The 13,695-nt window shown below is 51.3% G+C and overlaps 2 protein-coding genes across 3 annotated transcripts in view; both read left to right on the top strand.

The window, feature by feature from the left end:
• C2CD2 (C2 calcium dependent domain containing 2) overlaps positions 1-6,532 on the top strand; it is a 48,419-nt gene extending 41,887 nt beyond the window's left edge. For both annotated transcript variants that reach the window (XM_054578631.1, XM_054578622.1), the window contains exon 14: positions 2,629-6,532. In XM_054578631.1, the coding sequence (XP_054434606.1) occupies positions 2,629-2,849 (221 nt within the window). In that variant the 3' untranslated portion in view covers positions 2,850-6,532. The remainder of the gene's footprint in view (positions 1-2,628) is intronic.
• A 5,126-nt stretch (positions 6,533-11,658) lies between these two features.
• PRDM15 (PR/SET domain 15) overlaps positions 11,659-13,695 on the top strand; it is a 59,944-nt gene continuing 57,907 nt past the window's right edge. The window contains exon 1 of the mRNA XM_054578611.1: positions 11,659-11,706. The gene's annotated coding sequence lies outside the window, so the exon portion shown is untranslated. The remainder of the gene's footprint in view (positions 11,707-13,695) is intronic.

The raw sequence follows: 13,695 nt of genomic DNA, 5'->3' as shown, positions 1-13,695 counted from the left end.
CCGAGGTCTCCCTCAGAGGCTACTGGGACACGTGTCCGGGGCTCCAGCCTGTAGAATTGCAAACTGCCCCTCATCTAACACCTCTGTCCAAGAAGCGGATGTTGTCCCCACGGAAGCCACGACAAGTCATGTCATGTCAGGGGAAGCGCGGCATGGCGGCTCACTGGCTCTTCTTGAGGCCATGAGGGAGAATCTGTCCCAGGTCTCCCCCAGCTTCTGGAGGTTGGAGCCATCTCTGATGTTCCTTGGCGGATCACTCCGCTGGCTGTCTTTACCTTCACATGACATCTCCCTGTGTCTGGATCGAAATCTCTGCTTTTTGTAAGGACACCGGTCATATTGGATGAGGGCCCCCCTCAATGACCTTACTGTAACTTAATCACCTCTATTCCAACCCTGACTCTAAATAGGGGGATGAGGACCCCAACACATGAATTTTGCAGAGATGCAGTCCAACCTGTCACGCTACCCCTGCTCACCCCTTGGGCCCTGGCTCCGGATGCCAGAGCGATTTCAGTGCAGAGATATGCGTGACACGGGCTTCGGAGATGGGGCCTCTGGGAGAGACCTCCCGACAACCGAGACCCCTGGCCTCCAGCTGACCTGGGGGTGGGCCGGTCTCTTCCACACCCCACACTTCCATTCCCTGGGGAGACGGGGCAGGGAGTGTGGGGTAACAGAGTCTGGGTTCACTGAGTGGACCCCTCAGCCCCTCCTGCCTCTCCACCATGCCAGTGTGAGAGCCCCACATTGCATGTCCTTCCAGAATGCCAAGCCTAACCAAAAGCAGGTGCCGACAGATCAGGAATGGCTCCTAGGCTCCCGACCTGAGGTTGCCTGGTCAGGCTGGGAGCCCCCTCACTGCACCAGGACATTTGACGCACCGGGTGATTAACCAGTGGGCAGCACTGCCTGCACTCTGCCGGCCAGGCTGCAAGGTCAAGTGCAGCTGGTGGTGGTGGTCTGGCCCCTAGCACACCCCAGCCGGTGGTCTTCTGTGACATGGCTTGCCATAGGGGTTTGAATGGCTGCAGGAACGGACACAGACAGCCCGCAGATGCCACACGTCGGGCCTGAGGACAAGAACACAGCCACTGGCACACCTATGTGCGCCCTCCCAGCCATCCTTATACTCTGCACAGGGCTCTCAGCTTCAGATAATGGTCAAACGTGTCCCAGTCATTTTTTCAGAATCGACTACTTGATGGGATCCAAAGAGGGGGAAAAAAAAATTAAGGGCTTTCAGCAGCTCCCAGCAAATTAAGTCAGTCTACTTCTTGGTGCTCTCGAGCCGCTCTGTCCTGCTGCTGACTCAGCCTGGGCAGAGCATTCAGGACGCAGGGTTCACCCTCAACGCCAGGTCCAGTGAGTGGCCTCTTAAGGCCACGGCCGTGCTGCTTCCCAGTGGGCGAGTGTTGCTTATCTAAAGTCTGCAGACAGAGCTGGGGCAGAAGAGGAAGCTTGATGCCCCTCCCCTCCCGCCCCTCTCTGAATAGGCACGGTGGGTATTTTGTAGGTCGGGGCAGTTGAAGAATTTGTCAGCTCTATCAGGAAAAGAAGGAACTGCCACGTTTATTTTAAAGCTCTCTCTGCGATCTAAAGATCTCTGTTCTTTCGAAGTCCCTAATACCTACATGCAAGCGGTAGTGAACTTCACAGGCGAGCTGGGAAGGCTCCTGGACCTTGCTGATCTGGCCGGGGCTGGGTTCTCAGCGTGTTAAGCTAATCTGTGGAAAGTGTAAGATTGATGAGTCCTGTTGCTGTGTTAGCTTGCATTTGATCGTTAAGGAATCCTTTCAATTGAAATTACTGTTGCCGCTGGTAATTTGTTTCTTCATTCCATATTCCGCTACCTGACATTACATACAGACTGGTCAAGCCATATGAAATTGAGGTTTGGTGGGTCCAAAGCGGTCGAGTAACAGAGAGCTCAAAGGACTTAGCCAGACATGGAGTTATAAAAAAAATCTTACTTCCCCAAAGAATATCGTGTTTTGCCATGTATAATGTGCACCCAAGTTTTTGTGTGCAGTAAGCACAGGGTTATTATACCCATGGTACGTAATTATTATACCTATGTATAATGCATATCCTTGTTTTTTCCTAAAAAATTTGGGCAAAGAAGTGTACATTACACACAGCAAAATACGGTAAATATTTCACTTGTCCAAAAAAGTGAATACCATTGTTCTCAGGGCCCTTCATTTGGCTTTAATAGCATGAGCATCCTTTTGGGGGTACATAGGGCTGCTCTGCCATCCACAGCCATCCTAATAGAGGGGAGTCCGGGGGTGGAGTGCTGAGGGGGCCCAAGGGGCCAAGCTGGGACAGCTTGCCGCCGTCCGCTCTGACTAGGGTCCGTGACTTAAGTGCCTGCCCTGGAATGGATACCAAGTGATAGTCCTGCCCACCACTTCTACTTTCATAATCTCCTTTTTGTTTCATCTTGAAAACTGGAGTGCTTTGCACCAGCCAGGCTCCAGTGTTCTTTTCTCATGCAAATAGCAATGGCACCCTGGAGGGATAAGCTGCTGCTTATTAGAGTCGTTCAAGTGTCCTCTCTTCTTTTTCAACTTGGCCTGTCCGCTCTGTTTCTCGCTGACCAGCCCCTGTGCTTTGCTCTTCCAGGAGGCATTTTAAGGAAAAGTGCGAAGCTGTTCTTCCGCCGGCGGCATCCACAGAAGGACCCCAGCCTGAGCCAGTCCCACAATGACCTGATGTTCCTACAGCAGCCGGAGGGGACCCGGCGGAAGGGGGCCACACTCACCAGGATCCTCAACAAGAAGCTGCTGTCCAAGCACCGAAGCAAGATCACCATGAACGGTGCTGCCGGGGACCCTGCTGTGTAGGCTGAGGGGGGCAGCCCCCTCCACAGCGACACTGGAGACGTGGACCCGCTGGTGACCCGCCAGGGCAGAGCGGGAGAGCCAGCGAGCTGTCAGACGCCCATCTGGTCTAGCCGCGGTTTTCCTGACCGTGTCATCTTTTAAAGGGGAAGAAAATCGGAGTCTCCAGCTGGGAGTTTCCCCCAGAGGGAACGGACTAAACCTGCTTAACACCAGACGGCAAAGCAGACCTGAGGTGGCCTCCACCAAATCTAAGCTCTCAGATTGGAGCATGTGGGCTGTGCTCAAATAGAAGAGTTGACATTCAATGTTAGAAGGAGATTTACCTTACGAACTGAAGAACATACTACAGTGGGCGTGCATGGGGCAGGTTTGGGGCCTCAGTTTCACCCACTCTGTGCTCTCACGGGTATTATTTTGGGTCCACGTCTGGACCACGTCATCAGGAGGAGACCACCCCCTGTGCTGTCACTGTGAACGAAATGCATAGGTCACCTCTTCTGTGCGGCTGCTCCGGATAAAACGGCGCAGGCGGCCCTGAGTACAGGGAGGTGGGACACAGGCCGACTGTGGTAAACAGAAATTACGATGGGAATGGAAACACTATGACAAACGTAGGAAGACATTTGCCTTTGCGATTAGCCATAGAACTTGAAAAAGTATGCAAATTCTAAATATATCCTATGCATATTATGCTGAACACTTTTCTAAGTTTACTTTGAGCCTATTTGCAAGTGGGAACTACGTATATAAATTCTTACACGGTTTTTACATTTTCTCTGTAGCGCCCAAAGCTCTAGCAGTACCAGTGGGGCAGCCAACCCAAGGACTTTTCCCCATCGGGCTCACGCAAGACAGGAATGCAGCGCCTCTCCAGCGCACTTGGGGGCAATAGCGACAGCTCAGAGAGCCTGGTGCCCACACGTACCTGCCTGGATTCTCTTTAGTCCCAGGTTGGTTTGCCAAATATTGCCAGTCGCTGAAACCAAGTACTTTGAGGGCAAAAAAGGAAACTATTTTATGTCTCAGGAATGGAAGGTGAATAAAAAAACGGCCCACGCTGGCATCCAATTCCTTTCAGGAGCTCGTCTGAAATCTGCTTAGAACAGGGCTTGCCACGCTTCGGTGGGGCCGTGTTTTGATTTCCAGTGGGAAAAATGAGAAGCTTGAAGCGCGACTTTGGTATCCCCTACGCGTCTTTCAAAGCGCTTTCCGCGTCAGGCGCCACTGTGTCGTCACGACTGTCCCGTCGGCCCCGCGTGGACCTGCCGCTCTGGGGAGACGCGCTGGCTCAGCAGCGTTCGTCCTTAGGGTGAGCAGCTTTGGCGGTTTATGGAGATTCATTTTCCTCCAACAAGGGTGAAGAGGCTGTTAGGAAAACCTGACTTTAGTCACGGCTGTGACGTTGGGGACGCTCCTTCGGGCGCTTTTGTTTTAATCCTTAAACATGTATTTCAGGGGTAGGGAAGCCATTGAGGAGCAAAAACTTTTATAAGAAACAAAATTCTAGGCTTTTTCCCTTTTTTTACTGGGAGAAATTAGAAGACTATGTTAAGAATTTCACCTTAAAATGCACATTTAAAAATTCTTAGGTGTCCCAGGAATTACCAAGTGACTATAAAATGATTTTTTTGCCATACTTTCTTTTTATAGATTATATCCCAATTTTAATTGTTGTAAAATAGTACCTGGTGTTACAAAAAAATTAATACCAAGTGAGTCCCCACAGGTGAGTAATCACTATAGGCCTTTTTGGGACGATGGTCACTTTAATGTTTCGTTTTACTTGAAGGATTCCTGTTCCTCCTCGTGGTGGGCAGACCTGTAACATGCAAGAATTAATAGGGGACATTATGTGCCAGAAAGTAAGACACTGGTCAGACGATTTTCGTACACTTTTATGTTTGTTTAATCTTGAAACTCAAATGGACTCAATTTATTCCAGTGTGATTTTATCAGAGTTAAATTGACTTATTCTCACTCCCCCTTGCCTCCCCCCCCCCCCCAAAAAAAAACATACAAAACAAAAACTGTTTAGTCATTGCCACTCCAGGATTGACCCCAGGAACATCCTCTTTGCTGTTTGATGCCTTCGTCAAGGGCTCTGCTTTCTCAACTTCCCTGCGACTCGAAACCGCTCTAGGATCCTGGGAGGGTGCTCGGCGGGCTTCGCCCCTCCCTGGTGTGTGACGCAAGCAGGTTACCGCGGACGTGGAGAGCGTTGTCTTGGAGATCCACGTTTCTTTGTGTCTGTGGGGTACGCGTGAGACCCCTGTCCAGTTGAGCACGACCCAGGAGCCCGCCCTTCAGTGACACAGACTTTGTCTCCATAATGGCCTTTGCGGAAGTCAGGGAGGACCCGAAACAGGACGGGGGACGGCGGGAGGGAAGGATACCAGGGTAGCGCGGGAGACAATGGGCTGTATCGATACTGTGAATGTTTCTTTTCCAAGCTGTGTATCCAGGTGTGTTTTTTTAATGGTGTAGGATATTTATGTTAAGGTCAATGTCTTTAAGGTGAACTATCAAATACAATTATACACCAGATACAAAACACGCTGATTTGTAAACGACCGATTCCCTGTCCTTTTCTACATGCGTTAGTAGCTGGAGGGCTTTTGTAGTCTTGATGACATTTTTTCAGAATGGTATTTTAAAAGCGATTCCTCATGCACACTAATCTCACGTGTGTCTGCCCGCCGGGAACCAGCAGCGGGCGAGGGCTTCCCTGAGCTGGCGACGCATCTGTGCTCTCTGCTTCGGAAGGCCGTGCCTATGGTCTCTGTGGAGGAAGGAAAGGGAGCTTTAAGGGTGGGCGTGCTTTCAGGTAGCATTAACAAAAGTATCCGTCTTGTTGCTCTGTTCAAAACCAGCTCCTTAGAATACTTTATTTAAGTCAAGTCTCAAGTTGAAGTTCAAAACCGACCCTTGATTCCTGGTGATGGCTACCTGGCCAGTCGCTGCCAGCCAATCACAAATTAGAAGATCATCTAGATTTTCAACTGGTTCTTCTAGCCACAGCTGTAGAAGAAAGTGGCAAATTATCTTCATGAGCAGAGGGAAAGTTTCTTTGGCACTGCTATCACCAAATGCGGGTGTTTTCTGAGCAGATAATCTCGCGGCCCGTGGAAATACGGAATGCGTGCTTGGTGGACGTTGGTGGTGAGCCCACGTATCTCTCCCAGGTAGGAAGCAGGCCTGGGCTTTGGCACAGACCCCGTTCCCAGCCCACTGCCGCCAACTGCCAAGGCGCAACTACCAAAGCAAGCGGCACAGGAACCATGCACCCCTAAGTCCTGCACAGCAAACTCAGGTTACCTCTGGTTCCTTTTCTTCAGCGCTCCTACTTCACGCGTGAAGAGGCAGTCGCCTGCCCAGTTCACCCAGCCTCCCACTGATCAACAGTGTACCATTTATAATTTAGGTGTGTACTTTTTTTTTGCCCAATGTCACACTAAAGCTACAGTTTTTTTAAAAAAAAGAAGAAGAAAATAAAAGGTTTTCTAGGCATGTGGAAAGGTTTGGCTTGTGATTATCTAGTGTGTTGATGAATTTACATGACAACGATTGTATCCCTTTTTGGCACTTTAAAAACCAATTCCAGTCCGGCACCAGCCCCGTGCGGTGGTTGCATTTGGAGATGATGTGGCCGGAACATGAACAGTCTTTAAAGAAATAAACGTACACGTGGAACACTACTACCAACTGCGTTGTTTTGTCCTGTGCTGGCCCGGAGGTCCCTGTTTCTCTGGGGGTCTCAGGACCATGGTCTGTCTTTTGTCAGGTGCGTCAGCAGTCACTGCACGTGACCAGCGTGGTTGGCTGGCGTAAGAAGAGACTTCCTCCCTGTTCGGTTCCTGGCCAAGGGCCTTCCTCCTAACATCCTTCTTGCTTGAGTTTTACCACACTTAGCACCCTGTTTAAGGCCTGGGGCTAAACCACCTACTAGGAAGCCAATGTTAGCAGTGAACTCCCAGGTCATGGTGAACTGGGGGTGCTACCAGTCAGGGTCTACTTACTTGGACTGGTCCCTTAGCGGCATGACCTGACACAAGCTGCCTGTGGGACCCTTCGTGATCCCTAGAGACCTGAGGGGCGCTATCCCTTTGGGGTGGAAGTTTTTAATCCATCCATTGACCTCCATTATCAACACTGCGCCCAGCAGCAGCCCAGGGGTGAGCGCAGAGCATGTGGGGTCAGAGGAGCAGACGCTGGGTGGGGTCGTGGGGCGGTGGTATCGCACGGGCCTCGCAGCGGTTACTGGGTGGGGCACAGCAGCCGGGTCTGGAGCGATACACAGACAGCCACGTCCCACACGACCCCTGCTGGCACCTCTCCATCCAGGTCATCAGTTTCTCTGTGTCCTTCAGTTTCATTCCCCCTGCTGTGCCCAAGTCGGGGAATTACCAGGCTCCCCCCGACCCCTCAGCCCAGGCCCCGCCCTTCCCCTCAGCTGCCCTGAGCCCACCTGCCCTTTCAGGTGTGGAGCGCTCATTCAAGAGCCCAGACGGAGCCCCAGCTTTGCATTTCAGGGTGAGAGTGCACCACCTATGGAAAGCCCCGGCCGTTAGGGGGCTCAGATTCTGGACTCTCAAGGCGGGAAAATGGTGATGGCACTGTGTCTTGTTTGGGATTGAGGCCTCCTGGGCTTGGGATCGAACTGCTTCCTGTGTGACCGGAAGTCCACTGGGTGCTGACGCCCCAGGAGGAGCCTGGACGGACTTGTCCTAATGCACCAGCTTCCCTGACCTGATCTACCCGTCCCCTCCAGGTGGGCACTGAGTTCTGCCAATCCCGTCCCAAGTGAGCCTGCTTCACCCCTGGTCCCCAGCATACACCTCTTACTTTTCTGATGTTCTAAATAAACTCAAGCCCTGCCTTCTCCGTGAAGGAGCTTCGACCACCAAGGGTGACACTTCTCTCAGCATCCTTCAGGCCCTGTCACTTGGCCCCGGATCACTCTCCTATGCTTGTTCCCCAGCGAGAATGTTAAGTGCCCGAATTCCCCGGGCTTAGCACGGGGCCCACCTGACAGATGTCAGCTGGTGGCATTATACAGGCACACGCGGCTTATGCCCATCCTACCCTGCTCATGGGGCCCAGGGTCAGGGGACAGAGCCCGACATGGAGGGGCTGCACATGACAAAAAAAATCCTGTTTTTGACCTCAGTCACCTTTACGAACACAGGGCACTGGGTGTATATGTCAAGGAGTCATTTACTTACTAGAAAAGGCAGATCACTCGCCACAGAGGGCTGCATACCGGGTGGACGAGCGGTGCAGCGTCCTCCCTGAGGAGAAAGTGCCAGGCCAAACGCTCTTCCCATGGTGACCTAGAAGCGTCAATGTTTCCCACGCCCCCGCCCCCGCACCTTGGCTCTGTACCCTGACTGTCCAAAATGCAAAGTGCCAAGTTGTGCCCTGCAGGTGCCAGGCATTCAAAACTATTGACTCTGTTGATGTCCTCAATATCGATAAGGTCAAGTTAGATGCTTACTTAGGTACCTTGCATATATGATATCTACTTGATATTTTGTACAAAAAAATAGAGAAAGACTTGAGATCACAGTGATACTACCTAATACCAACTGAACACTTACTATGTGCCAGGAATTTTTTTTCAAGTGTTTTACACATAGTGACTCCCGTGCTCTTTGAGGTAACCCTGTGAGTTATGATCTGGCCCAGCTTTACAGATTGGGAAACTGAGCACAGACAGGCCAAGTAACTTGCCCAAGATCACACAGCAGGTAAGTGGCAGAAGGAGAATTGAGCCCAAGCTGTCTGGCTGGAAAATCTATGCTCAAAGTCATGAGCCTCTGCTACCTTGTGCTGAATGGAGAGAACAAGATTCACGGCCTCGTGTGGTCCTTTCTGAACTGTGAATGTAATGCTCCCTGTTATGGGTGAGAATAACATAAAGTGCGATGCACTGCTTTGCACACAGTAGGATTTAACTTACCTGTGAGTGGCTTCTCTCCTTACCTGGATGGGGATGATTAGCCAGATTGAAAACAAAAGCTACGAGGAATGTGGAGAAGCGGATACATATGCCCACGATGTTCGGTACTAATGGAGTTTTATACTTAGATTAACGAGAACCAGAGCTGATGAGGTGGGTCAGGGCTGGGAGCACCCCCCCACCCTGGTGTCCCACGGTGGTACGCTCACTTCTCAATGTCACGGCTAGTCTCTGCCCGGGGAGAAGGTAGTGTTCTCAGGACAACTCACTGATAATAATGGAAGCTCTTCTGTTTATGTTTTTAACTCCCCCAGATTATTTTTTTTAATTCCAAACCTACAGAATGACCTATATACCCTTGACCTAAATTCACCGATTCTGTGACATTTTGAGGCATCACTTCACCCTCACTCCTTCAATATCCATTTTCTAAGAACAGAGCATCCCCATGTCATATTCGACACAATTTCCATCCTTGGAAAAATTCTCATTGATTCAATACTATTATTGAGTTCCAACCCATATTCAAACTTCTCCAGTAACGTCCCTTATATATGGCTTTTTTCTTCCCCTGCCTGGGGTTCAAAGATTGTACATTCATTGCATTAGCTGTAATCAATGAAAATTTGAAACTTTAAGCAACACAATTTTTTTACCTGAAACATTTTGGATATCTGAGTTTTTTCACTTTTATTTTTTAAAAGAGTTTATTTATTTTTAGAGAGGGGAAGGGAGGGAGAAAGAAGGGGAGAGAAACATCAATGTGTGGTTGCCTCCTACACAGCCTGCACAGGGGACCCAACCCACAACCCAGGCACGTGCCCTGACTGGGAACTGAACCAGTGACCCTTTGGTTCACAGGCTGGTGCTCAATCCGGAGTCACACCAGCCAGGGCTCAATCTGTCTTTTTAAAAGACTGTATCTCCAGCCTTCATAGAAGGAATATACTGAACATGTTGGGAACTCTTTTGAAGAGGCAATGATGCTGTGAGCCCCAGTCCAGTGCTGAAGGTATTGCTCTGAGAAATGGCTTTATGTGAGTTGAGCTCATCTACTTTGTTCTTCACTCCTGCTGTGACCTGTCACTTTTTCTGTAAATGACCTGTTTTTGTTTATGCGGTACCTATTTATTATGGAGAGGCCCAGAGAACATTTGGAGACTGCGAGTCATGTCACTAGAAAGGGGTGTATGGTGGGGCGAGGTGCACATAGCAGTAGTGGTCAGTCTGTGCCTTTAGAGGTTGGGGAGCATTCGGGCACAGACCTAGAAAACCCGGAGGTGTTCCAGGATGGAAGGAGTGGGTACAAAGGGCTCTGAGACTGTTTGCGGAGCAGAAGGCAGGCTTGACTAGTGTGAGCCAGGCAGAGGTGAGAAGACCAAAGCAGCCCTGGGAGGCTGTGGTCCAGACCTACTGTAAATGCCACTGGGAAGTCACCGCATGCTGTCAGGGAGGGCGGAGAAAGGAGTCCCTAGCAGCAGGACACCCCACACCTGCCCACACCTCCCTCTCCAGCTGTCAGCCTTCCACCTATGGATGTGCCCATCCGATGGGGACTCAGGACAAATCTTACACATGTACCAACTCATACAAATGAATTGGTGGTGGGATAAAACCCCTCTATACCAATTTATTCTCCCATCAGAAAAGGATGAGAGAGCTGGTTTCCCATGGTCTCTTCAAAATAATGCCATTATACTTTTAAAAATCATTGCTAATAGATAAAAATGATTTCACTGCAATTTACTTTTTCTCTTATTACAGTATTTGAATAGCTTCTCTTAACCTTAAGAGCCATTGCATTTTATTGTGAACTGTCCATAGGCTGTTTTATTTTTTTCTATTGGGTTATTTATCCTTTTTTTTTTTTTTAAATTGATTCATAAGAGCTTTACACGTACGAGGGAAAGGAGTCCTTGCCCATTTCAATTTCAAATAATTTTCCCCCAATTCATCACCTCTCTTTGACATTATTAATGGGAGTTTTGTGCAGGCAGAAATAACAAGACAGTTTACTTCTCTTACTCTGAAAGGCCAGGACTAGATTCAAAGACCCTCTAGTCGCTTCCATTTTTATTTTGTTTCGACACTCGGTTGGATGGATGGGATCAAGAGGCCACACAAGCTCTCAGGCTTGGAAAGGGAACAGGGGTCAGAAACACTGCGTGCCAGGGAACGGTCTGGCCTCAGCTTGTCTCCGCCCTGGGACGGAGGTGCGCTTCTGGGGCTGCCCACTTAGCAGCCCACGCCACCAGGGTTCAAGGGTCCGGCTCTGCCACTCGCCACTGCTGGGCAAATAATCCTTCAAGAGCTTGCTGAGGGCTGAGCAAGCGCTGTTTGCTGATGGACTAGAAAGATGGGCCAAGCGGCTCAGTAGCCCATAGGCTAAATTCCGGACGTATGACTGGGCAGCAAACTTCAGGCTCGATTTAATGAAAAATTTGACCCCTTCTCCCACTTAAACCCGCTAAAAAGTCAAGGCTCGACGTAGCCACCACAAAGGCAAAGGCGTTTGTGCGAGCCGTCCGTGCACGTTTCAGTCGGGGTCGCAGGGCCGGGCCCCGCCACGCGGAAAGAGGTAGTGCGTGGCTGCCCGACGCCTCCTCCTGCTCCGGGGAAAGGGCAGTTGGAACGTGGCTCTCTTCTCCCTGCCGCTCCGGATCCATGCAGCCCGCTCACCCCGCGCCCCCCTGCGCCCCAGTACATGCCGCCCGCTCCCATTCCAAACCTCCCCAACCGGGCCGCCCGCTCCAGGGCCACGCCGCCCGCGCCCCGCCGCGAACTACAACTCCCACAATGCCCCGCCGCCGCCCCCCGGCTTCCGGTGCTGCGCAGTTTCCGGAGCGGATCGCAACCCGGAGTCCGGATCCGATCCCGCTCTGCACATTCCAAAGGCAGGTAAAGCCCGGGGCCCCGCGCCCTCCGGCCGCCCCCGCGCGCCCCGCCCCCTCCCGGCCCGCGCCCGCTTCCTCCGCGCGCCCGCCCGTCCGCCGCCCCAGCCCCGCTCGGCCTGCCGCCGCCGCCGCCCCGGTCCATCCGCCATGCCGACTGTTCTTTGTTACATTCGCCGGCTGTGGGCACCGTGGGCGATCGGAGTCAAAACCCGGCTGGATTTCCCGGAGCCGCTCCGGGATCGCCCTGAGTGCCGCCCGCCGCCCGCCCCGCCGCCGGGGCGCTCCGGGCCCGTCGCCCGCCGCCCACCGGCCGACGCCCACCATCCCCGGCCAGCGCGGCCCGCGGGCGCGGGGCGGGGGGCTCCTCCGCCCCCGGCCCGCCGTCCCCGCCCCCAGTGCCTTGGTCGCCGGCGGCCCCCCCGTGATGTCACTCTCTCCACACCGGGGCACAGCCCCCGGGGCGCGCAGGAGGGCCCCTGGACCTCTGTCACCGCGGTTAGAGAGGCAGGAGTCCGGGCAATTGGGGCTGCCCAGGCCCCCCAGGAGCACCCTGCATCATGTTTCTGTAAACCCCAGGGTGGCAGAGGGAAGGTAGTCAAATCCGTGGGCAGGTGACATGTGCCCGCCTTCGAGTGGGTGGCTGGGCTGGGAAGGGTGCGCCCTGGTGCAGACAGGTGGAGGAGCGGGCCGTGTGTGGCCTCTGATGAGAGGGACAGGTATTCTCGGTGAGGTCAGCTTTAGAAGTGAAAACTCATTATGGAAATATAGACCTACCTAATAGTTATAGTTATTATGTGTTTACCTTTATTAAGCTCTTAATGGAGTGGATGAGGTTTTTTCCACAAATGCTCAGAAATTGCCTACTTCCCCCCTCCCTTGAGGGCAGATTAAAATGGTAGAAACAAGTGTGTGACCAAAGACAGGTGGATCCGTGTGTGTATGTAAAGATGCCAACGCACAAAAACCATGTTTGCTTAAGCCTCTCTCATACAGTCGGGACTCACCTGATGAATCGTGAGGGCCCAGCACGGTTCCTGAAGGTGTGTTTAAGGATGACAAGTAAATGAGCAACTGGTTTTATGATAAACCTCAAAAGGCAAGAATGAGAACTATCTCTGGAGAGTGCACCAATGTAGACAACTTTGTTTTTAAAAGTGAGGTGTCCTCCCATTCACACACACCACAGCATATTTTGTTTCAAAATCTGGACATTTCCACATTCTCCACATTTTCACTGCTCCACTCGGCTTCTCTGCATTTCCTTGACATCACTGCCTTATGGTGAGTGGTTAAGAAATAGGAGAACTATAGTTTGGATTTTGAAAGGGAAACGCAGTAAAATTTATCTGTTACTCCCAATAGCTTTCATTCATACTTTTGCAGAAACATTGCCAACAAGGCCTATAATATGTTTGTTTTTGGAAGCAGAAGGACATCCTGCTATTTTTTTTTTTTTTTAGAAGATAAATGAACACCAATCGTGGTTAATAGCTTTTCTTGAAGTAATTGTATTTGAGAAAGGACTCTGTTTCCTTAGGACATACCTCTCACGTTGTTCTTTTGATAACATCTGTGTAGAAGTCCAGGACAAGGCCACTCTGCCATTTTGCAGATTTAAGGCAACTCTGACATGTGATTTCAGAGCTTAAGATTGTAAGCAGCGACTTATAAGCCTCCTCTCTTCACATTTGCAACGTGAGGGATCCCTGTCCAGTTCACCTCATGGTTTGCGAATGTGTGTGCTCATTCGTTTGGCCATTCATTCAACAAGGGTTTGTTCGCTGGGCAGCCGTCCTGTGCCTGGCACTGCAGAGAACAAGAGAAATGTCCTGCCTGTGGACCTAACGGTCTGGTAGGAGGAAGATAAGACAATAAACAATCAGGTCGACGGTGGTTAGAGCATGGAGAAGCAGGAAAGCCTGTGGTATAGGTTGGGGTGGGCGCACTTGGGCAGTTGGGACTAGAAAGCCCTGTCCAAGCAGGAGGCCAGTGC

Source organism: Pteronotus mesoamericanus, unplaced genomic scaffold, assembly GCF_021234165.1.
Source record: "Pteronotus mesoamericanus isolate MK-2021 breed Mesoamerican mustached bat unplaced genomic scaffold, CSHL_Meso_final contig_116, whole genome shotgun sequence".
Taxonomy (NCBI): domain Eukaryota; kingdom Metazoa; phylum Chordata; class Mammalia; order Chiroptera; family Mormoopidae; genus Pteronotus; species Pteronotus mesoamericanus.
Note: the sequence above shows the minus strand (reverse complement) of the source record. Positions and strands in the feature narration are given on the sequence as shown.